General features: G+C 39.6%; 1 protein-coding gene and 1 long non-coding RNA gene across 2 annotated transcripts; both read right to left on the bottom strand.

Annotated features, from left to right (window-relative positions):
* Nucleotides 1-1,234: 1,234 nt before the first annotated feature.
* Nucleotides 1,235-2,701, bottom strand: LOC101260034 (uncharacterized). The gene is made up of 3 exons (XR_011213368.1): nt 2,350-2,701; nt 1,985-2,206; nt 1,235-1,879 (listed from the first exon to the last, which is right to left on the bottom strand). It is a non-coding gene; the product is annotated as an uncharacterized lncRNA (long non-coding RNA).
* Nucleotides 2,702-11,148: 8,447 nt separating this feature from the next.
* Nucleotides 11,149-25,434, bottom strand: LOC104648997 (uncharacterized). The gene is made up of 7 exons (XM_069292246.1): nt 24,970-25,434; nt 20,827-24,449; nt 19,757-20,581; nt 19,462-19,672; nt 17,872-19,374; nt 15,696-16,027; nt 11,149-11,269 (listed from the first exon to the last, which is right to left on the bottom strand). The coding sequence occupies exons 1-7, from the start codon at nt 25,432-25,434 to the stop codon at nt 11,149-11,151; spliced, it is 7,080 nt and encodes a 2,359-aa protein (XP_069148347.1).
* Between the last annotated feature and the right edge of the window lie 723 nt (nt 25,435-26,157).

Raw genomic sequence — 26,157 nt, 5'->3', positions numbered from 1 at the left:
TCGTTATAAAAAGATTTGATCGACTTGAAAATATATATACACATGGGCAAAATTGTCAAAACAAATGACTATCTAACATGGTTTATTAGAGGATCAAAATAAATTTTGAACTTTTCACTATTAATATATCAAATTAAATAAAACAAAATAGTTAATATAATTTTTTTTCTTAAAAAAAGGTCAAAAGTTAAATCACTTTTTAACAATTCAAAATGATAATTTTTTCTCACTTTGTTGAAATTTGTAGCAACTTCTTGTAGATTTTTTCAGACCCCAAATTATTTTTTTTATCAAAAGTCATTTGGTAGCTTGTCATTTAATATTTTATATCTTATTTTTGCTTATCCTCTTTTCATGTAAAAGTACTGGTAATTAATTTTATGTATCTTGTTAATATATGTTTGCCTTGCAAATTTTGTCTTATAAAGCATAACTTGTGCCTTATGTTTTTGGCTTTTTAGGAAAATAACGGCTTTTTTAGTCAGAGATAAATTAGAACATTTTATAATATTATTATTGAAATTATATTTTATATTTACAATTGCAGTTTTTCTTTGTAGGACATAAAAGTATGTTCATATTTCACTTTTTTCCAAATTTCTTTTCATTACCCAAATGCCTCTTAATAAAAGAATCTCACATGAGTTATTTTCATTTTCATTCTCTTTATTTGTTGTGTTTCATGACTTTGCTCTTTAATTTCTTTTACTTTGTTAATATCGTGGCAAATTAATTTTTAGTAATTTAATTACTCCATTTCTTATATTTAGCTACAAAAAATATTAGAGGTAAAAGAAAATTTAATTTGACTCTTGAAATTCTATCAGTGTCACATGAATATGAATAGATTGAATAATATGTGTTATTAAAAATTACATAAAGTATTATAAATCACAATAATTAACAATTGAAAATATTTTGTTTTGCTCTCTTATTTCATATGTACAATTTATAAGAAGTATCATATACTATTTGAATATGACGCCAAAAGTTATAAAATTCAAAGTAAATTAATAACTGAAAATTTTTATGAGTATTCACATTAATCGAAATGAGAGTAACATAGATTATTTTAAAATACCACAAAAATCACAACAAATTATAGCTTTAAAACTATAAACAAAAAATAAAAAAATTAAAATGGTCGATTTTTCAAATTTCACTTATAACATATAAATTAAGATAAAAATAATGACATATATTGAAATCGTACCTGACACACACCAATATGTAGTTTTTATGTAAGCATCTAATTATTATTGATAAAATAAAATTTCAGTATTTTACACTTGAACCTAGTCAACTAAACTTTTAACCAGTCAATCCAAATGAACCAGCAAAAGTACAAAACTTTGTATTTTATAAAAGAATTAATCAACTAAATAGACTATACATGAAAAACATATTTTAATGGGCCATGAAATATGGGCCACTGAGCTTGATTTTAATGGGCCTTTAAGGCCCAAAATGAACATGAACATGAATCAAAGTAATATCCACCTTCTTTCCTTTTTCTTTTTTTTTTTTTAAATTAATATCTTCAAATCGATCTCTTGACTAAGTCTCACACGTTGCACTGAGATCAAGGGACTGATATCGTACCATACGTGCTACCACCTTGACCTAGGATTTTTTTCCTCACATCGAATTCTGAACTGAAAATCGAAAATTTTTCATTCGATCGCATTCGTGCCCGCTATCCAATTTTGATCTTGCAAAAGTCAATTTAGACTAATTGTGGTCTTTATAATTTGTGTTTAATCAAACCACATATTGTCACAAGAGCCACAATAAATGAGTAATCAACTTGAGGTTCCACTTCTAGATTTAACACATCATCACCATACCCAAATCCTCTTGATGATTGCTTTTGATTTACCTATATAATATACACAATTTTACATAACAAAACAAAAAGAATATAGTATATAATGTTTGTTTAATCATAAATACTCAAATTAATTTCTTTGAATCAAATAATTACCTTTGCTACAAGTTGACCAATATCATTTGAGATTTGAAATGATGATTTTTTGTCAATTTGTTGAATCTTATAACAACTTCCAATAGATTTATCACACCCTAAATTTACATCACAAATAACATCTCCTTTTGAATATTTCCAATTTCTTCTCACTTGAAACCATGGCTTTCCTTTAAATCCACCACTTAAATATCCACTCCATCTACCAAGTAATCTTAGTCTCTGTTGAACAAAATAAAATTAATTAAAAATTAAACTTAATGAAATCGTCAAGCTATCTTTACTCTAACTATGTCATACTGAACACCAGATGAGAAAACAAAATCGAAAAAATACACACTAGTAAGTTATTTTTTTGTTATTACCTCTTTTTTAATTGAGAAGAGAACTTGTCCACTAAGATCCATGAGGAAAACTTCATTACTATTTCTTTCTTGGTAATTATCAACTCTAAAAACAATATCACCTTTAGAATTAAAAACAGTACAACCATTCCCATGATACACTAGAGATTTCATCCATATGGTAAATATTTCTCTAGTGGATGTCACATAACAAGACGAGGACGAGGACGAGGACGAAGACGAAGAAGAAGAAGAAGAAGAGTAGTTCTTGAGTGTTTGTGGATATATTTTGGCCATTGAATGAACAATGGAAGCTAGTATAGTATTTTTTTTTTCAAACTTGTTTCCACCTAAGTATACAATGAATGAGTATAGAAATACAAAGGGTATATATATATATGTTGATGTATTCAAGAAGCCCATAATAGTTACTAATAAAATAATATAATCCAAGAAACTAATAAGAAATTGCAAAATGTTATCCATTGAAGCAAAAAAAATGAAAATAAAATATAAAGCATTGACTTGGATTGGAACACATTTTTTGCATTGTGATGGGAATATACTTGAGAAATAAAGTAGAGATGACACTATTTTGTATATTAGCAAGTTGGGATGGCCTTGTCAGAATCACTTACCAAAAAAGATTCAAGATGTGTTTGATATAAAATAAAAATATATATATATATATATATATATATTTTGTGGAATATAAGTGGGGGTTTCTTTTTTACTTATTTTGTGGGATTTGATAGATAAGCAAGAAAGATACTATTCGATCTCAAGACCATTTGTATATCTTCTTGGAAAATGAAAATAACAAATTAAACTTGAAATGATGTTTCGTCATTCGTCAGAAAATATGTTAGATACACATATCAAATTCTACTTTTAATGAACATATATATATATATATATATATAAAGTTAGACGTTTTTGATAAAAGTTATGCCTTTAGTGCAGTGGTAATGGATGTCTATTTGAATAAAGATGATTCGAGTTCAAATAACATAATATTTTTTTATTTTATTTTGAAATCATTCGTCGTTATTCTTGGACACCTTTAATAAAATTAATAACTCCACCACTGCTTATACGTGATTTTAATTTCTTTTATTTTCATCTACCGACATTAATGTTAAATCAACCAGTATGCTCGACATGAATTCATATGATTTCAATATAAGAAGAACAAAAATGATTAGTCAAATGATAATTGTACTATCTCAAAAAATAACATTAAATAAAATGAATTTATCATACAAAGAAATTATATTTTGCAACTATTATAAGTTCAGGTCATGAATTAGGTAAAAATTAAAAATAAATTACTTTGCAAAGTAGGAAACGGTGATGTTTGGTTTCGTTTATTTATTTATTTATTACAAATTTATACTATTAAATAATATGTCTAGCGATGTTCTATTAATAATTAAAAATAAATAATAAATCAATAGAAGAAAGTACAAGCCATGGGTACAATAAAAATTCTTTAAGATATTTTGGGTCAAATATCATGGCCTTAAATATCTGAGCTGTCTTTTGAATAAATTTTCATTCTCCTTAATATTTAATAATAAATATAAATGTATTTATTCTTTTAGTTTACTTATTACTTATGAGTGTAAGCCAAGAAAATAAATATAACAAATTTGATACTAAGTACTTAAACACTTTTAAATTTTAAAAGTCCATATGTATGAAAATATGTTCAACCTGCCCTACTACGATTTTTTTTCTTAAGTAAATCAAAAATGGGAGGGAGATAAATATAAGCCAAAGACAAATTAATAGAAGATTTTCAAACAAATGTATTGCCAAAAAAAAAAATAGAAAAAAAAAGGTTATGTTGATGTCATCTATAAGTATTATCGCTTATTCTCTCTGTTTCAAAATATCTATTACGTTTTTTTAAAAATAAATTTTTAAAGGTGAAAAAAATTAAATTCATTTAATATTTCAAATTAAAACTTAAATATTTATAAATAGTAAAAAAATACTATAAATTGTAATACTTCTCAAATTAATATAATTTCAAAATATTAAATAAAATTTATATAATTTAACTCGAAAGAAAAATAACATTCAAGATAAAGAGAGTACCAAAAATATAAAAACTTTATCTTGAATTTAATTATACCTTCGAATAAAAATATAAATTTAATCTTGTGAATATTCTACCGTATCCATTGCATCATCATTTGCATGTTTATCACTTTGAAGATCATAAATTATTAGGTCTAATTAATCATAATTGATAGCGACCAACTTTCAGAACAAATAACATATAGGCATATAAAGATGTTTTAAAATTTTTATTATAATTATATAATCGATCAAAGACCTTTTGTGTAAGAATAGTTATTTTTGTGATACTATAATCTCTTTTTGGTAATTGATACGTCTACATAGAGCCAAATAAATATTAATTTATTTTCGAAAGGTCGTCTTTTTATGATATTAAAGGTCGTCTGGTATATTGTATAAGAATATATTAATAATATTATGATTAAGAATAGTGGTAGAATAAATTGTGTTGGATTCTTCTTTATCCACCATTTGATTTGGTGCGTTAGGGGCATTTTATTTTATCTTTTATCTATGTTTATCCATATATTAATAACTCTTATATTAAAATAAAGTCTTTTTTTTTACGCCAATTCTTTAATTTTAATTTTTCACATCACACATTTAAGAACTTCAAAATTATAGGACATTTTGTTATAATTTAAATATTTTAAAAATTACAAAATACAAAAATCATTTTTGTATCAAGTCAAAACCCGGCAAGACAATAGTTGAAATGAAGGAAATATCGTGGTTTACAATGTACATAATCCCTCCATTACATATCACTTGCCCTGTCACGACCCAAATCCGGGCCGCGACTGGCACCCACACTTACCCTCCTATGTGAGCGAACCAACCAATCTAAACCTTAACATTTCAAGGTAATATCAACATAAAGTAATGCGGAAGACTTAAACTCATTAATAAAATCAATAACTATTATTATTCCCAAAATCTGGAAGTCATCATCACAAGAACATCTATAATCAAATTACTAAACTAAGAGTATTCTAAGAAGCTAAAAATACATAAGAAGCTAGTCCATGCCGGAAGTTCAAGACATCAAGACTTGGAGAAGAAGATCCAGTCCAAGCTAGAAGCATTAGCTCACTCTGAATTTCCGATGTAGTAAGACTGGCTTGAGTTACTGTTGAGTCGAAGATGACGGCACGTTTGCTGCACTCCACAAATAAATAAGAAGAAAACAATAAAAGTAGGGGTCAGTACAAACCACGGGTACTGAGTAGATATCATCGGTCAACTCAAAATAGAAAACAGTATGTATTAAGCAATATCATAAAATCAACTAATATCCTTAGCATGCAGCATTTACAGTCACCATAACCCTTGGTTACAACACCAAGCACATCAATGAGGACTCACACCTCCTCATCATACTCATTTGGGAATTTAGTTCATTAGATTGGATATATTAACATATTTCAAGATTCATTATCTTTATTCCCCTCGTGTCGGTACGTGACACTCCGCTCCTCAATATACTATCCTGGTGTCGGAACGTGACACTCCGATCCTCATTCTATCCTGGTACCGGAACGTGACACCCGATCCATATTCTATCCTGGTACCGGAACGTGGCACCCGATCCATATTCTATCCTGGTGTCGGAACGTGACACCCGATCCATATTCTATCCTGGTACCGGAACGTGGCACCCGATCCATATTCTATCCTGGTGTCGGAACGTGACACTCCGATCCTCATATACTATCCTGGTACCGGAACGTGGCACCCGATCCATATTCTATCCACTTTCGTTCATCAAGCCTTCTTTTATACCGAGGCATCATCATTAACAAAGTAGATTAGGGTTTCTTTTCAAGATTTGGGATTCAATAGCTTCATCATGCTTATTTATTCACAATTACATAATCACATCATTCATGCAAGCATACAATTAAGCATATAGAAGGTTTACAATACTACTAACACATATCATTCGCTATTAAGAGTTTACTACGAATAGCATGAAAACCATAACCTACCTCCACCGAAGATTCGTGATCAAGCAAGCAAATTTTCCCAAAGCTTTGTGTTTTTTCCCCTTCTCGATCGTCTCTCTCTTTATCGATTCCCTTCTCTCTCTTTCTCTTGTTCTTTCTATTTTCTTTATTCAAACCCTCTTTCTTTTACCCTAATTAGTATATAATTAAGAATAAAAGATGACAATAATAGCCCACTAATTAACTTAAGGTTACCTCTTTTATCCCCAAGAAATTGAGGGATTAATATAGACCCACGAAATATATAATTATAGCAGGAATAGTCCAAAACGCCCCTTTAAAACTTAACCAGAAATCCGACTCCAACTGGGATTACGCAAGTTGTGACGGGCCGTCGCGCCTGCGACAGTCCGTCCTGCAGGTCGTCGCAAAGTTCAGAGACCCAAATTTCCACCAAGGGTCTGTGACGGTCCGTCACACCTGTGACGGTCCGTCCTGCCATTTCGTTACGAAGTTCAGAGAGTTGATTTTCAGTACCCAATTTCAGATTTTCTAAGTGTTTTGAAACGAGACCCTGCGACGGTCCGTCGTGCCCTTGACGGTCCGTCGTGGGGTCCGTCGCTTCTGCCAGTTTTTCCAGAATTGAAGTCTGTTGCTCAAAACGACTAAACAGGTCGTTACAATAGATACCAATTTACCCATCGTTCGTCCCCGAACGATCACAAGAAGGAAAACAAGGGAGAAAAGGAGTACCTGAATCTGTAAACAGATGTGGGTATCTTTCTTGCATATCTGCCTCCTTCTCCCAAGTGGCTTCTTCAACCGGTCGATTCTTCCATTGCACCTTGATGGATGCAATCTCTCTTGACCTCAACTTGCGAACTTCTCTATCTAGAATAGCAACAGGCTCCTCCTCATAAGACAAGTTCTCATCAAGCAAAACTGAATCCCAACGGATAATGTAGTTTCCATCCCCATGGTATCTTTTCAACATCGACACATGGAATACCGGATGTACTCCGGACAGCCCTGGAGGCAAGGCTAACTCATAAGCCACCTCCCCTACTCGCTTAAGTACTTCAAATGGTCCAATGTACCTTGGACTTAGTTTACCCCTTTTACCAAACCGCATCACCCCTTTCATTGGTGAAACTTTCAACAAGACTTGTTCACCCTCCATGAACTCTAAGTCTCTAACCTTTCGATCTGCATATTCTTTTTGTCTACTTTGCGCCGCTAGAAGCTTTTCTTGAATAGACTTCACTTTTTCCATCGAATCCCTCAAGAGATCAGTGCCCCAAGGTCTAACCTCGAACGCATCAAACCAACCAATGGGAGACCTACATCTCCTACCACCAAACTCTATCACACATGCACGAAGCATATCCTCCAACACTTGAATCGTTCGCTCAGACTGACCATCGGTCTGAGGATGGAACGCAGTACTAAGGTCCAACCTAGTACCCAATTCCGGATGCAATGTTTTCCAAAACTTAGAAGTAAACTGCGTACCTCTATCTGATATGATGGATAGTGGAACCCCATGCAATCGAACGATTTCTGAGATATAGATCTTGGCTAACTTCTCGGCATTGTAAGTCACCTTAACCGGAATAAAATGAGCAGATTTAGTTAACCTATCAACAATCACCCAAATGGAGTCGTACTTACCCATTGTCCTTGGAAGACCAACCACAAAGTCCATTGCAATTCTCTCCCATTTCCATTCCGGAATGGGCATTCTCTGAAGTGTTCCTCCGGGCCTTTGGTGTTCATACTTTACTTGTTGACAGTTTGGACACTTGGCAATAAAGTCAACAATATCACGCTTCATTCTACTCCACCAAAAGTGTTGCTTTAGGTCACGATACATCTTGGTTGCACCCGGGTGTATAGAATACCTTGAACTATGAGCCTCTGTCAGAATAGTGTTGATCAAATCATCGACGCGGGGTACACATACCCTTCCCTTGATTCTCAAAACACCTTCCTCATCGATTTGTGCTTCCTTAGCCTCCCCTCGCAATACTTTATCTTGGATTCGCCTTAGTTTCTCATCATCAAACTGTTTTCCCTTAATTTTGTCAAGAAAAGAAGATCTTGACTCCACACTAGCCAACAATCCTCCCTTCTCATTTACTTCTAATCTCATCAAGTCATTAGCTAGAGTCTGAACCTCTCTAGCCAATGGGCGTCTAGAAGCTTGCAAGTGAGCTAGACTTCCCATGCTTCCCACCTTTCTACTTAAAGCATCTGCTACAACATTCGCCTTCCCCGGATGATACAAAATAGTGATGTCGTAGTCCTTCAGTAGTTCCATCCATCTCCTCTGTCTCAAGTTCAAATCCTTCTGAGTAAAGACATACTGAAGGCTACGATGATCCGTGTAGACCTCACACTTAACCCCATATAAATAGTGTCTCCATTGTTTTAATGCAAACACTACCGCAGCCAATTCCTAATCATGAGTTGGATAGTTACGTTCATGCACCTTTAATTGCCTTGAAGCATAAGCAATCACACTCTTCTCTTGCATTAGTACTGCACCCAAACCAGAATAGGATGCATCACAATAAAAAATGAAGTTCTTACCCTCTACTGGTAAGGTAAGGATAGGTGCGGTAGTCAACAAAGTCTTGAGCTTCTGAAAGCTTTCCTCACATTCGTCCGACCATACAAATGGAACATTCTGCTTAGTCAAGTTCGTCAATTGGGAAGCAATAGAAGAGAATCCCTTGACAAATCGACGGTAGTAGCTAGCTAACCCAACAAAGCTCCTTATTTCTGACACATTAGTAGGTCTTACCCAATTCTTCACTGTCTCAATCTTAGAAGGATCCACCATCACTCCATCCTTAGAAACCACGTGCCCCAAGAAGGACACTGCATCTAGCCAAAACTCACACTTAGAGAACTTGGCATAAAGCTTTTTCTCCCTCAACATTTCCAATACCATTCTCAAATTCTCTTCATGTTCCTTCTTGCTCTTTGAGTATACCAATATATCATCAATAAATACGATCACGAAGAGGTCCAAATATGGCTTAAAAATCCCGTTCATCAAGCTCATGAACGCAGCAGGGGCATTCGTAAGACCAAAAGACATCACTACAAATTCGTAATGCCCATACCTCGTTCGAAAAGCAGTCTTTGGCACATCCGTTGCCCGTATTTTCAATTGATGATAACCGGATCTCAAGTCAATCTTAGAGAAGACACAAGCACCTTGTAACTGATCGAACAAGTCATCAATGCGGGGAAGAGGATACTTGTTCTTTATGGTTACCTTGTTTAGTTGTCTGTAGTCTATACACATTCGAAAACTCCCATCCTTCTTCTTTACAAACAAAACCGGAGCACCCCAAGGAGATGCACTTGGTCTAATAAAGCCTTTGTTCAATAACTCTTGAAGTTGTGCCTTTAACTCTCTTAACTCTGCGGGAGCCATTCTATAAGGGGGTATAGAAATGGGGCGTGTGCCCGGTTCGAGATCAATACAGAAGTCAATATCCCTATCTGGTGGCATACCAGGAAGATCTGCAGGGAACACATCCAGAAACTCACGGACTACTGAAACCGACTCAATCGAAGGCACTTGGGTAGTGTCATCCTTGAGATTGTTTTATTTAAAAATTACTATTAACTATTTTTTTTAGTTTAAAAAATGAAAAAATATTGACTAGGTTTCAAAAAATCAATTAATCTTATTATTTAAGAAAAATTGACTTTTCGAATTACGGAGTCGCCACTTGATTTTGATAAAATCAAGAAAAATTTCAAAAGATTTAAAACAGATTAAAATCAATTGAAAAAACAAAGGTTCGAAGTTCAATGTACATCCCGAGAAGGTATTAGGCCCTCGGGATGTCCGCTAACTTGCGGTTGACCGGCGATTTGACTAAATGACTATTAAAAATAAATGGTTAACTAAATAAAAAGAAATTCGCTTTAATATTTTTTATTTTCATTGTTATTATTTTTATTTATTTCTAAAGGGAGATATTTTGAGGGAATTAATTTAAGGAAAACTAAATTATGATAAAAGTAAGTAAAACAAAAATAATAAAATTTAAATAATGAAAAATGGCCACCCCTTTAGGAGATTTTTTTTTTTTTTTTTTTTTTTTTTTTTTAAAAAAAATTCTACCAAGATATTAAATAATTCAAACAAATAAATAATAGAGAAAGAAATATTTGAACTTGGGCTTGATTGCCCAAATTCATTCAATTGGGCTTTGGCCCACCTGTCCTAATCTATTTACTTAGATTTGGGCCTTCTTTAAAACCTGCAGAAAAAAAAATGGCCTTTGGGCCTGTTAATAAAGGGGGGGGCTGAAGGGCCCTGGCCCAATCCTGAAAAAGAATCACAAAGTATACACAAGTGTATACATGCTGTATACAGCATATATTTGACCCATTTGGACCTCTCAAGCCCCGCACCTATTTGAATATATATTTTTCGCTACTTTTCCCTGTATTGCCCTGCGTATTTGTACCTGTACAATTTTTAAAACTTACTTAACAAATGTATATCGTCGCCCGATAATGTATACTAATGTATACGGGCTGCACCCTACGTCCGCATTGTTTGCCTAATTCCGAATTTTAATTAGAATAGGCGTCCCTCTACGTTCCCCTGCCAATCACATTTTTTACACATATTTATATTATATCGTGTCTGTATATCAGTGTATACAGACTGTATATCAGCCTGTTTTTCGACTTTCGAGAGTTTAAAGTCCCTTTCCAGAAGCATATTTTCACTTCCATCAACCCAGATTTTGGATTAGGCCTCCTGTGCACATTTCAAACTGTATATCAGTGTATTACGGATGTATACAGCTGGTATACAGCTTCTCAAATCTGCAAAACTTGCTTTCCAGCACTGAAGCTGCTGGTTTTCCGACCTGCAAATTAATTTCCAGCAGCTCTCTTCTTTTGTTCAACCTGTACGCCAGTTTTGAGGGGGTCTACGACTCGAAGAATATGTTTTGAGCCTTTACGGCTCCACGAGAGAATGCAACGAGTTGGAGTAGAATCCATAAGGATTCGAGAGGAGTTTCACATGCGATAAAATAGAAGTAAGTTAACATGTGAACGATGACGTAAACCAGATGTATTTTGAATGAAACGCAAATAAAAGAAACACATATAACTTTAGAGAAGGCCGAATGAAACCCAAACTAAGAAAATTGATCAAAGCTAAGGAAGCAAACTAAGCCTAAACAATAGCAACTCATGTTTGTCATTAAGCAAATTTATCACTAAAGCATGCAGTGAATGAACATGGATCATTAAATTCAGGCATACAAAGGCCATTAATTAGTCGAATAGCTACCAACACAAACGATAAAATGCATACCCGAGGACCTCACTGAGAATAGCACTATGAACTAGAGGGATAAAAGGTCCATTTTAAAGTGAGATAGCATGAATGAATCCAAGCAAACGACAAAACGTACAACACTATTTGGCAACTAGAATTTGAACTACCAACAAACCATATTTCAGACGAAACGAGATAAGAACTAAATTAAGATCGAACCATACAATTTCAAGAAGCACAAATCGAAGTGTACCCCTCCCCTACGCACTTAGAAACTCAAACTATTCCAAAGGGAAAAACACATTATAGCTCCATAGGGAATTCTTAGAAGAAGAAAGAAAGACAAACTTAAACAAGACTTGAACCAAGATTTGTATTCTATCAGGCAACGAAATCTTATGCTAAGGCAATAACCCATGATGAACAGAAGGGTAACAAAGCTTACATAACAACAATGACGTAGTAGGGAACATCATAGGCATTTGAGACATAATGCAAATCGACGCTAGAAATCGAATCCGATACTTTAAATGCAAATCACAATGAAATCCATAACCCATCAATCAACAAGAAACCTCAATACTGGACACATTTACAGTAGAAGCAAACCAAAGTCGAACTCGAATCGATGAATTAAACAAAGCTTAACTGAGATAAATTAACATAAGCATAAACTGTATTTACCTTTTCGAAAGCAGCGAGCGGAAACGACGAGCGAGATAACAAGCTTCCACCACCGAAATGAACTCCAAACGGTTCCAAAGGCGAATCAACACGCAGAAGAAACAGAATCGCGGCTGTCAATCTCCTTGAAGTCTCTTTCTTAAGTATTCACACGTAAATGTATATGATTGATGATTTCTAGCCTTAAGGTAGAGAAAAGTTCTAAAAAAAATCCCCCTGTGACTGAAAAATCGAGGGTATTTAGAGGGGGACGCTAGGCTTCCTCTTTGAATTCGAAATTCGAAATTCCCTTGGGTCAAACCCATTGCGTGCTGGCGAGAGTGACCGTGACGTCTTGCGTGTCGCAGACCTGCGTGACAGCGGCAGGAATGGGTCTCTGCCATTCCGTCTCGTTCACGCGAAGGGGAAGGGAGAAGAGTGTGGGGAGTGACGCGGGGTTGTTGGCGAGTCGCGTCTGAGTTTTCTGGATTTCTGTCGAGAGGGGAAGGAGAGAGCGAGCGTGGGGGAGACGCGGGAAGGAGAGGGAAGGAGAGGAGAGAGGACGAGAGTGCGAGAGCGTGGGGAGAGACGCGATGGGGGAGAGATCGCGTCTATTTTTCGCTGGGTTGTTGGGGGTTCTGAGAATTGCGCGATTTCAGGGGAATTTGTCGCGTTTCTTTCTGGGAATTATTGGCTGTGTTCTGTTTCTGGAAAAGGGGCGTGAGGAAGGGGGAAGAGGGAAGGGGAGCTGGGTCGGAGCGGGTCAGGAGATTTGGGGCTGGGTCGGGTAGGAAATTAGGGGGTTTGGGTTGGGTTAAAATTAAAGGGAGATGGGCCTGAGGTGTAATTGGGTTGGGAATAAGAGTGGGCTGATGGGTAAAGGAATGGGTTTAAGATATACATATATACATATACATATATGTATATACATATATGTATATGTACATATATTTATTTTCGCAAGGTTTATAAAACTAACTAACTCATACCGACGCGGGTCAAAATTGGGTGTCAACAACTGTCCCTCATTTTACTTGGGTGGATGCAAGCAACTCGAGGAAAATGAAGTTGACCGAACCAATTTTGACCAACTCCACTCGCCTTTAGGAAGGAGGATTTGACAAAGAGTTTAGGAATTATGGCCGAACCCTTGCAAACGGGTCTCCTACATATCTCAGGCTATATGAGAATTCAGGCCACTTGTAGTTCGATAAGCTTGATTTACCGCATGATTTCAAAGAATCAAAGCCACCTCGACACCGAATTATGAAGGTGTCGAAATGCTCGAGAATAGAATTCGAGAGCGAATGTTGGAATACAGCCGAGTTTTCAACATTGAATCTGCCTACATACCCTTAAACCTTCGGAATCAGGCTGTGTGTAGTTCGACTCGATCTTTGGAAAAGGAAAACTATTATGCTAGCTAACCTTCGGTTTTGGACGAGTGACACATTAAACGAGTATGAAAAAGAGGCTTGTAACCTCTTAGCCATGAATGTGGCGCGCTTCACACCCATAATTAAGAACTTACACGGACATAATTTCCAAATCTTTTGGCGTATTGTCACTCAGATTGGAAACTTGCTTCCGATAAAACAAACTTTCGGAAGCGAGACAGAAACTGACAGAACTAGAGAAAACCCGTATGCCTCGAGAGGGTGGTTCGATTGTGGTGGAAGTCGCTCCTCTGCTCGCGTCCTAAGGGTTTGACACTCCTCTTTGGACTGTGTCCCAGTTCGCTGCTAAGAAAAAGTTCCACGTTGTGCTGCATCCCTTTTGATGTCGTCCGCACCTGTGGTTTTTGGAGAATTCATCCTTTTGGATGCTCTCGACAAAGACTGAGATAAAACTCGTCAGCTTAAAAAATGCAATTAGGATGGGAGACAGTGTCTTTTACCATGTCGACACTTCATTGTTCTCCTCCATGTTCGACGTCGACTCGATCGGTCTGACGTCCAGCATATAAAGCTTATGCCTTGTGTTTTGCAATATCATCTTCAAAGTATTCCATACTTGATGTCGAAATAAATAAATAAATGCTGATGCGATATTGATGTTTCTTTTGTTGTCATCTTCGATGCTCTCCATGATGTTTATTTTTTTATAAGAAATAACATAATGCAGTCGAGGCCAATGGATAAGTATTGCTCTTTCTTTATCCAAGTACGTCTTCTTGCGGGTCATGAATATCTTCTCGCGATACGTAAATTCCTGCGAGATATGAATCTTCTCGCGATGCATAACTTTCAGCGAAGAATAAAATCTTCTTGCGATGTGCAAATTTTGACGAGGCATGAATTCTTCTCGTCGTGCATAAATTTTGACGAGGCATGAATTCTTCTCGTCGTGCATAAATTTTGACGAGACATGAAATCTTCTCGTCGTGCATAATTATTGACTCGCGATGCATGATTTCCGCGATGCATGATTCCGCGATGCATGAATTCCAGCGAGGCATAAATTCTTCTCGCGATGTATAAATTTTGACGAGGCATGAAATCTTCTCGTCATGCATGATTATTGACTCGCGATGCATGATTTCCGCGATGCATGATTCCGCGATGCATGAATTCCAGCGAGGCATAAATTCTTCTCGCGATGTATAAATTTCGACGAGGCATGAAATCTTCTCGTCATGCATGATTATTGACTCGCGATGCATGATTTCCGCGATGCATGATTCCGCGATGCATGAATTCCAGCGAGGCATAAATTCTTCTCGCGATGTATAAATTTCGACGAGGCATGAAATCTTCTCGTCATGCATGATTATTGACTCGCGATGCATGATTTCCGCGATGCATGATTCCGCGATGCATGAATTCCAGCGAGGCATAAATTCTTCTCGCGATGTATAAATTTCGACGAGGCATGAAATCTTCTCGTCATGCATGATTATTGACTCGCGATGCATGATTTCCGCGATGCATGATTCCGCGATGCATGAATTCCAGCGAGGCATAAATTCTTCTCGCGATGTATAAATTTCGACGAGGCATGAAATCTTCTCGTCATGCATGATTATTGACTCGCGATGCATGATTTCCGCGATGCATGATTCCGCGATGCATGAATTCCAGCGAGGCATAAATTCTTCTCGCGATGTATAAATTTCGACGAGGCATGAAATCTTCTCGTCATGCATGATTATTGACTCGCGATGCATGATTTCCGCGATGCATGAATTCCAGCGAGGCATAAATTCTTCTCGCGATGTATAAATTTTGACGAGGCATGAAATCTTCTCGTCATGCATGATTATTTATATTGCCCCCGTGAATAGTAACGGCAAGACAACCTCCAAATAATATATCGACTTGATCGATAATGATAAAAATAATAACTGCATAGCTGTCTCTTCTGAGGTAATGCATTGTCTTGATCGACAATAATCATCTTGCTTTGATAACGCGATGCAAATAGCGTCTTCTATAGAAATCGTGAAATCTTCGCTAAGATTCCTTTTTGATCCACCTTTGAATCTGGCCAGGCACTTTGTAAATTTCATGTATTGGGGAATGGCTTGAAATAAACAAACACATTCACAAGCATCTTGGCATAAAGATATGAAATGCTTCTTGCTTTCAATAAAATCACCGGCTTTGGAGATAGTTTTCTCCTTCTCCGTATTCATCAGTCGGAAGAATTCGGCCGATTTCGAAGTGAAGCTATAAACCTGCATCCACAGAAAAATTGTCAGTTTTAAACATACTGATCTGTGTCGATCCCTTCGATTGTTTGCTCCTTGTCTTGACGTCCTCGGTTGATTTCCCGATTTCCCGACTCTTGATAGATAAGAAAATATCTTATGCCAAAACAGATGAAATATAAAAAGGAAATTTTTAAGAGAAGCAAGAAATTTTTTTTTTTTAAGAAATAGTATCTCGAAAAAGTCAATGTCAAGTCATGTAATGTCAGGCTTAACGAGCTTCTTTGAGTCCGACGCTTGTCGAATGAATTTCAGAGGCATTCCGGACTTGTGGGGAAGTCCCATGACGAAATTTTGAGGCCATCCTCAAAATTTCTGTCCCAGTTTAGTATCTTGTTCATCTTTCCATTGTAACCGAACAAATCTCGGAATTTTTGAGATCTTCTCAAAAATTTTGTCCCAGTCGCAAACTCGGAATGTCCTTAGTTCGATCCGCTGAGGAGAAGGTTCCTTTTGGAGAATTTTTGAGTCCCTCTCAAAAATTCTGTCCCAGTTTCTATTGTAGAAAGGGGAAATAGAAATCCTACGAGAGATATGACCGAGCCCTTGTGGCGCCTACGTATCCCGTTGAGGCAGGAATCAGGTCAAACGTAGTTCCCCTTGAAGGTTAACAAGAATAAATTTTACAAAGAAATCGACCGAAGCCGACACAGGCCGCCTACGTATCTCATTCTCGAGAATTCAGGTCGAACGTAGTTCAGGTCGTAGAATTTGGTCTTCTGTTTTGACTTGTTAAAGAAGTCCAACTTCAAATGAATTTTTGAGATCCTCTCAAAAATTCTGTCCCAGTTTCCATTATGGAGAGAAATGGAAATCTTCTGGGTATATGACCGAGCCGTTGTGGCGCCTACGTATCCCGTTGAGGCAGGAATCAGGTCAAACGTAGTTCCAACACAAGGAATAATCAAGGGGAACAAATGGGGTGACCGAAGCCGACATAGGCCGCCTACGTATCTCGTTCTCGAGAATTCAGGTCAGACGTAGTTCGTTACAAGAGGGATAAGAATTCAAATTCGAACAAATACAAGCAAACAGAAGATTACAAGTAAATGATGGGAAATGCAAAACGAACTTCACGCGTAATATCTCTTGACAGCATCTGAGTTGATAGGTTTGGGCCACACAGCGCCATCCATCTCTGACAAGACTAAAGCACCTCCAGATAGTACTTTGCGGACCATGTAAGGACCTTGCCAGTTTGGTGCGAACTTTCCTTTGTACTCGTCTTGATGAGGAAAAATACGCTTAAGAACCAACTGACCAACTTCAAAATTTCTGGCTCTTACTCTTTTGTGAAAAGCGCGAGTCATTCTTTGTCTATACAACTGGCCATGACAAACAGCAACCATCCTCTTTTCATCAATCAAGGCTAGTTGATCAATCCGTTTGCTAACCCACTCAGCATTACTTAGCTCAGCTTCTTGGATGATCCTCAGTGACGGTATCTCGACTTCAACAGGTACGACTGCTTCTGTTCCGTATACTAGCAAGTATGGAGTAGCCCCAGTTGATGTTCTGACCGTCGTTCGATAACCCAGTAGAGCATATGGCACCATTTCATGCCAACCCCGCTGCTTGTCAATCATTTTCCTCAGAATCTTCTTGATGTTCTTGTTGGCGGCCTCTACAGCTCCGTTCATTTGAGGGCGATAAGCAGTTGACCTTCGGTGAATAATCTTAAATTGTTCACATATCTCTTTCATCAGATGACTGTTGAGATTTGCACCGTTATCGGTGATGATGGATTCTGGAACTCCAAATCGGCAGATCAGATTGTTGCGGACAAAGTCGGCCACCACTTTCTTGGTTACCGATTTGTAAGAGGCTGCTTCCACCCATTTGGTGAAATAATCGATGGCAACCAAAATAAATCTGTGTCCATTGGAAGCGGCCGGTTCTATAGGACCGATGACATCCATTCCCCAAGCTACAAATGGCCAAGGTGAACTCATAGCATTGAGTTCGTGAGGTGGCACCCTTATCAAATCTCCGTGCACTTGACATTTATGGCATTTTTGCACGAATTTGCAACAGTCGTTCTCCATAGTCATCCAGAAGTAACCGGCTCGAAGGACTTTTCTTGCCAAGGTAAGCCCGTTCATATGTGTGCCACAGACTCCAGCATGTATCTGTTCAATAAGCCTCATGGCTTCAGCAGCATCCACGCATCTCAAAAGACCCAAATCTGGAGTCCTCTTGTAAAGGACTTCTCCATTCAAAAAGAAATTGAGAGCCATACGACGTATCGACTTCTTTTGATTAGATGTGGCATCTTCTGGATATGTCCCAGACTCCAAATACCTCTTTATGTCAAAGTACCAAGGCAAACCATCTGGTTCTGATTCCACGTGTGAACAATGGACTGGGTGCTCCTTCAAACCTATATCCAGCGGGTCGATGTAATCAATATCTGGATGTTTGATCATTGAAGCGATGGTGGCAAGAGCATCAGCTAATTCATTCTGTATTCTGGGAGTGTGTCTGAACTCGATCTTGCGAAACCTTTTACACAGGTTTTGCACATATTGTACATAAGGTACAATCTTTGGGTTCTTCACAGCCCACTCTCCTTGAACTTGATGGATCAATAGGTCTGAATCTCCAATAACCAGTAACTCGTAAACACTCATGTCAACGGCCATTTTCAAACCGAGAATGCAAGCTTCATACTCAGCCATGTTGTTTGTGCAGTTGAACCGTAGCTTAGCCGCCATAGGATAGTGCTGACCAGATTCTGATACCAAGACTGCTCCAACACCTTTACCCTGGTGATTCACCGCTCCATCAAAGAATAATCTCCAACCTGGATAAACTTCAGAGATATCTTCACCCACAAATGACACTTCTTCGTCGTGAAAATATGTCTTGAGAGGTTCGTACTCTTCATCAACGGGATTTTCCGCAAGATGATCAGCCAAAGCTTGTGCTTTTATTGCCTTCTGAGTCACGTACACGATGTCAAACTCACTCAACAGCATTTGCCATTTAGCCAGCTTCCCGGTCGGCATCGCTTTCTGGAAAATATACTTTAACGGATTCATCCTGGAGATAAGATATGTAGTATACGACGACAGGTAGTGCCTCAGCTTCTGGGCAAGCCATGTCAGAGCACAGCATGTTCTTTCCAGCAAAGTGTAACGAGACTCGTACGGAGTAAACTTCTTGCTGATGTAGTAGATAGCCTTTTCCTTCTTCCCTGTCTCGTCGTGTTGACCAAGTACACATCCAAAGGCGTTATCCGAGACAGACAAATATAGCAACAAAGGACTCCCTTCTCGCGGAGGAACCAATACTGGTGGGTTAGACAAGTAGCTCTTGATAGCGTCGAAAGCGGTCTGGCACTCCTCAGTCCACTTAGTTGGGGCATCTTTCTTCAGCAACTTGAAGATAGGCTCACATACCACCGTCGATTGTGCTATAAACCGGCTGATATAGTTTAACCTCCCTAAGAAGCTCATCACCTCTTTTCTCGTCTTAGGCGGAGGTAACTCCTGAATTGCTTTGATCTTGGAAGGGTCGAGCTCAATACCTCTTCTGCTGACTATAAACCCTAACAATTTCCCAGCTGGGACTCCAAAAGCACACTTGGCGGGATTTAGCTTCAAGTTGTACCTACGCAAACGTTCAAAGAATTTTCGCAGGTGTGTCAAATGATCCGAACTCTCGCGGGATTTAATTATGACGTCGTCCACGTACACTTCAATTTCCTTGTGAATCATGTCGTGGAAGATAGTCGTCATGGCTCTCATGTAAGTGGCACCGGCGTTTTTGAGCCCAAACGGCATCACCCTGTAGTGATATACCCCCCAAGGCGTGATGAAGGCCGTTTTCTCCGCGTCTTCTTCATCCATCAGAATCAGGTGATAACCCGCGTAGCAGTCCACAAATGACTGCATCTCATGTTTGGCACAGTTGTCAATCAGAATATGGATATTTGGCAACGGGAAATTATCCTTTGGACTAGCCTTGTTGAGATCTCTGTAATCAACGCAAATCCTGATTTTTCCATCTTTTTTGGCGACCGGAACGACATTCGCCAACCAGGTGGGATATTGCGTTACTTCTACCAACCGGGACTCTATCTGCTTGGTGATTTCCTCCTTAATCTTCAAACTCAACTCAGGCTTGAATTTCCGAGTCTTTTGCTTCACTGGCTCGAACCCTGGGTTGATAGGCAGCTTATGAGATACGACATCGGTACTCAGCCCCTGCATGTCACTGACCTCCCAAACAAACACATCGTTGTATTCGGCAAGCAAATGAATCAGGCTCTCCTTCTGAGTTTTATTCAGGTGAGTGCTGATCTTAACCTCTTTGACACATTCTGAATCTCCCAAATTTACCGTCTCTGTTTCCTCCAGATTCGGTTTATGTTGATTCTCGAACTGTCGAAACTCTTCTACTACATAGTCTGGTTCCCCACTTTCTTCGTCGTAGTCGTCAGCCTCGTCGTCATTTGCCTCATTTTGTTCGTTTAGCTCATGACATGACATGACGTTGGCAGGTTTGTAACTTACGTTACTGAAATCATAAACAGACAAAATTAGAAAAGTAAAATATAACAAGCAATCGAATAAACAAAGTCAAAATAAGGAGGCTTTCATTTAAATTGAATCAAGATGCAAAGTTGGGTCATGGCACAAGGCCGTGTCGCCCTTTAAACAATCATAACAAAATTCAAAATCAAGAAAATGCAGAAATGGTGGGTCTCGGGCCTCTTCCGAACGACCACCGATTTTGGCATGCACAAAATAATTCCTTTCTACCCAAAAGTCCGGGACATCAGGATTGGTGTGGACGTCCAATTCTTCAGCATCTCCCCCGGTTCAGCATCGCGAAAGCCAGCTGGCTCGGCCTCCTCCTCTATGACGGCATTGATCTCCTTGAACAGGTCACAGATTCCTTCCCCGTCGTCTTCAGGCTCGGCATGCTCCCGAATTGGAAAGGAGTGATAGAGATGCGGGATCGGCTTAGTCAACTCTTGATCCCTTCTCCTCTTCATCTTCATATCATCATCTGTGGGGATGTACCCCAAACCATACTTTGATCCCTGAGCAAGGACCGGAACAGGCTCAATAATTCCTTGGGAATCTCTTCCCAATCCGAAACCTGGCTCGAACCCATTTTGCAGCATCACCGTGGCTATCATTTTGTACACGGTTGGCATGGAGTTGAGGGCCAAATCTTCGTTGGTGGCATTCACCAGCTCCACCGTGTAAAAGTCTGCGCCTTGCGGCATCTCATCAATGACCGACACCTGCTTGCCCGAGCGACTTCCCTCGCCGTGAATCACTAACTCTTCATTTTTCCATACAAGTTTCATCATCTGATGGAGGGTAGAGGGGACGGCTCCAGCCATGTGGATAAACGGCCTTCCCAAAAGGAGGTTGTAGCTAGTGTCTATGTCCAATACTTGGAATTGCGCACTGAACTCTGCGGGGCCCATTTGAAGGGTCAAAGTCACAGCCCCTAAGGTGTCTCTTTGCACACCATCAAATGCCCTTACATTGACCTGATTTTGCTCCAGTTTCCCAAGGTCAAAATTTAGTTGCCTCAACGTCGTCAATGGGCAAATATTCAAACCGGACCCATCATCTACCAAAACACAGTTGACAACCTTTCCATGACATATCACGGTAATGTGTAGCGCTTTGTTGTGGGATCTTCCTTCGACTGGCAACTCATCGTCACAAAAGCTGATCCGGTGCCCCCGAGTGACTTGATGAATCATAGCGGCCACGTTATCACTACTTGTACCTGAGGGTACGTATGTATCATCAAGAGCTTTCATTAAGGCCTGCCTGTGGGACTGAGAGCTCATCAGCAGGGCCCACACAGAGATCTGAGCCGGAGTCTTCTCTAAATGTTTGACGATGGAATAGTCCTTAGGTTGCATCCTTCTCCAGAATTCCTCTGCTTCCCCCTCGCTTATCGGCCTCTTAGCATGGTCCTTCTTCTGTCCTCCGAGAGCAAGCTCATCAGGAGTGTAGCACCTTCCGGACCTGGTCATGCCTTGGGCCACGGCAGTTTCAATGACAAATTTGGGCTTAACGAGGGTTTTCGAAGGCACCAAGGCAACAGCCTTTGCAGGTGTCAGAATAACAAACTTCCTCCTTTCTTTGACGCTTAAAAAAGCGACAGCCCTTTCCAAGTCCTCATGCATAATAGGGGTAATCATCTTTGTCCCACACCCGTCTTCATCCGTTTCAATCATATTAAGGTTGTCACCTCCATGATTCGGCAACGGATTTGTGTTGACATTTGGCACCGCCGGTTGAAGAGAAACTACCTCCTGATCGATCAGGTCTTGGATTTTGTGCTTGAGGTTGATGCAATCTTCCGTGTCATGTCCAACACTGTTGGAATGATAAGCACACCTTTGATCTGGCCTGTAGAACTTCGAGTTAACATCCCCGGGTTTGGGCCCCACAGGGTGGATGTATCCATCTGCGGCTAGCCTCTCAAATAGTTTGGTCCGGCTTTCAGCAAGTGTGGTAAAGTTCCTTGAAGGCCTTTTTTCAAATCTCGGACGGGAAGTATCATAACCGCTTTGCCGAGGGGGAGGCACCCGCTGATAATTTTGGGTATTTGTACGAGGAGCTTGGCTCCGGGGATAAGGGTTTGCCTGGAAATTTGGCATTGGAGCTTGGTAATTCGGGAGGGGGTCCTGGTATAATGGAGCTCGGACTTGATAAGTGGGCGGAGGTGGTCGGTAGCTCGACTGTACGTTGGCACAGTTGGGAGCAATATTCTGATAAGGGGATGGGATCTGGTATGGTTGAGGGTAATTTGGGTATATGGGAGGAAAATTTTGGAGATTAGAGGGTGGACTTTGGTACGACGAAATTTGAGCATTCTGATAGGTGGGGACAGTATTGTGGTTATTAGGATGATTGGGTTGTGGGTAGTTGGATCGGTGGGACTTTGGGGAAGGCCTGAAACGATCTTGGGAATGTGACGGGTTTCTAGGGGTTTTTCTTCCCCCATACGAGACAGCGGCAACTTCCTCTCTTCTCTTTATTATCAATCCTGAAGACCCAGGCGACGCAGATACACGGGCTATCTTTCCCGATTTTAGACCATCTTCGATAGTCTCACCAACTTTGACTATCTCAGCGAATTTAGCTCCGACCAGCAACATGATTCGATCATAGTACTCAGGCTCCTGTACCCGCACGAACACTTCCACAATCTCTTTCTCGGTCATGGGTGGCCTTACCCTCGCCGCTTCTTTCCTCCACCTATAGGCAAATTCCCTATAGCTTTCAGTTGGTTTCTGCTTCGTCTTCTCCAGAGAATACCGATCGGGCACTATTTCAACATTGTAGGCGAATCGGTCAATGAAGTCCTTAGCCAATGCATTCCAACTGGGCCACTGCCTGGTTTCATGTGAAGTAAACCACTCGAGGGCCTCTCCACACAGACTTCGGCTGAAAAGCCGCATCAACAAGGCCTCATCCCTGCCAACTCCCACAAGCTGGTCACAATATGCTCTCAAATGCGCCATAGGATTGCCCACTCCTCCGAAGGTGTCAAACTTCGGAATTTTAAAACCTTCGGGAAGGTTCAAATCTGGATGGATGCACAATTCTGCGTAGCTAAGTCCGACGGCGTCTGGGATGCACTGCAGCTCTTTCATAGCCCTTTTGATCTCTTCCTTTATATCGATCTTCACTTCTTCTTTCGCCTTCCATTCTCTTTCCTGTTCTTCATAGTGATCCAACTCAGAACCGTGCACCTCGTGCTCGGCAGGAACGGGAACTTGGAAGGTGGCTCTCTTTGGTAGGGGCGGAGCTATAGAGGGACTTGGAATGTTTTGGGCGGTCTGGTAGTTTTGTGGGTAGGCCTGAGGATTGGTGTTTTGACTCAAATGCGGATGAAAGGCTTGGGTATTGAAGGCAGTTTGAGTTTGGTTTTGATTTTGTGGCGGTGGGGCAGTTTGAGTATTCTGAGGATGGGGTGGTATTTGAGGGTGGTTATTTGGAAGAGGTGAAGGAGTTTGGTAAGATGCAGAAGCGTATTGAGGGTTTTGGGTTGCGAGGTCAATCACAGACGGATTATGCACAGGTGTAGAAGGCTGGTTCTGAGTTGGATCTATGTTTGATGAAGGGAAGTAGACCGGAGGTCTTGCATCAGCAATATTAGTACCAAATCCAGGTGGAGGCGCATCCTGTCTCCGTTGCATTTCAACTTTCATTTCAGCAATCTGTTGCATCAGCTGCATGATCAATTCGTTCTGTTCCACTACAGTGGGCTGAGCCACCACAACGTCAGTAAGACGCCCTTCGTCATTGTTGTCTCCCATAACTGTCTTTCCTTTGTCTGAATTTGATCGAGGGAAGGAATCTGTAGGACCTTTCGATCTGGTGAAGTAAGGATGATCTGCCAGCTTTATCGACACAGATCAGTAAAAGGTACCTGAGATGTAAAAACAACTCAAAGGCAAATTTGTTAGTGCATATCCAGAGTACAAAATGCATAATATCGCACATAAAACAGATAAGCACACAAGTCGTTTTGTTTGAGGATATCTTAACCCACGAATAAGGACGGATATATATTTCGAACAAACAGGAATTTGTTTGTTTGGCGCTATCTTGGGAAATCTGAATCACGTTGAGCTACGGTCTTCTTGCAGCTGCTTTGCGACGTCCGTTGATCTTATCTTCGTATCTCCGAAACATGGAGGAGAATGAAAATTTTCTGTGATAGGGGCCGGGCCGAGAAGGCTGCCTACGTATCTCACGGGGAGAATTCAGGCCCAACGTAGTTCGGATTTTAGGATGAAAATTTTCCATTCATTCTTTCGTTGTGATTACAAGGGAATTAAAAAACAACATTGAGATTTCTAGAAGACCACATTTGGAGATTTCTTGTCTGGTGGCTGCGTCATTCCTTTCCTTTCAGACAGTCGGAAATGGAGGCTTGTAGACGATTTCTTCTTCATCATCCTCCTCAATCACTTCACGGCCGGGGCTACTGTTATCTGCTTCCTGATCACGGGCGAGGTATTTTCTGCCCTTTGGGTTGCTATGGGTCGCCAATTCCTCGTCGAGCGCCGCGCTTCTGTCCAACAACACAGCAGTCTCGATATCTATCTTCGCCTCTCTCGCCTTTCCTTCGTGTATCTCCAAACGAAGCAAGTTCAACCTTTTCCTTAGGCTTTCGGTTTCCATCTCAACCTCCTTCTTTCTCTTTATCTGTGACGCCAGATCTTCATCCAATGTTGTGACCGCAGCTTTGTAGATCGCCGTGGTCGCGTCTACTTTGAGTCCTTCTTCCTTAACCTTCTGAATCTCTCGAGTGACTCGCTCGATCTTTCTTCGCAATTCCTTCTCAGTGAGCTCCGTCTGGACGTTCTTGCCTTTGTCCATAGCGGTGATTCGACTTTCCTGAGATGATAGAGCGGTATTTAGGATTTATGGTATGGATTTTGTGTGAGAAACTTGAGACTCGGGAATTTTGGTCGGACATTTGTAATGTTGGCTTCTGTATACTCTTTTGAATTTTGGCTGGGAGTGGGTTTACGATATCCTCAATCAAAGCAACATAACACATAAACATTTAAACAAATATATCGTGTCCTAAACATGCATGTGACCCTTTTGTGCCAAGGGTAGGCCTAACGAATTGAAGGATGTATATGCTTTTTTAAACCCGATTATTATCCCCCACAAAATTTCATTAGTAGCATCCAAAATGTCTGATAAACATAAAACAGAAAATAGTCCTGAAAAATAAATTACAAAACAAAGTACAAATAAAACTGTCCCACGCAGGGGATGGTAAAAATCATGCCTCCTCTGATCCTTCGCCAAGTCTGGTCCTCTTGGCGATGTTGACCTCTTCCCACATGGCATATCTATTCGCCCAGAGATGATCTCTTGCCACTCGAGCTCCTTCTTGATGACTGAACCCCTCTATCGATTGAATCTGTCGCTCCATGCTATCATCTAACTCTGTCATGCATTGTCTGGCCCTTCGCAGTTCTTGTTTCAATCGAGCTATGACTTTGGCATCTTCGGAATGACGACGTTGATGCTCTAATTCACTCTTATCAAACTTCTCTTGAAGGCGGTGAAGTCGGACTTGATATT

The sequence above is a fragment of the Solanum lycopersicum genome, chromosome 12, assembly GCF_036512215.1.
Source record: "Solanum lycopersicum chromosome 12, SLM_r2.1".
In the NCBI taxonomy this organism is placed as follows: domain Eukaryota; kingdom Viridiplantae; phylum Streptophyta; class Magnoliopsida; order Solanales; family Solanaceae; genus Solanum; species Solanum lycopersicum.
The sequence above is the reverse complement of the archived record's forward strand: the minus strand, read 5'-3'. Positions and strand labels throughout refer to the sequence as shown.

Bases quoted from the DNA above. Each gene is read 5' to 3' on its own strand.
- LOC104648997 (XM_069292246.1), bottom strand. From the start codon at position 25,434: ATGGACAAAGGCAAGAACGTCCAGACGGAGCTCACTGAGAAGGAATTG. The intron at 20,582-20,826 runs GTAGAAAGGAAT...TTATGATTTCAG, and splicing joins CTGATGTCCCGGACTTTTGG to TAACGTAAGTTACAAACCTG. The intron at 19,375-19,461 runs GTATGTGAGCCT...GACGCTATCAAG, and splicing joins TTATAGCACAATCGACGGTG to AGCTACTTGTCTAACCCACC.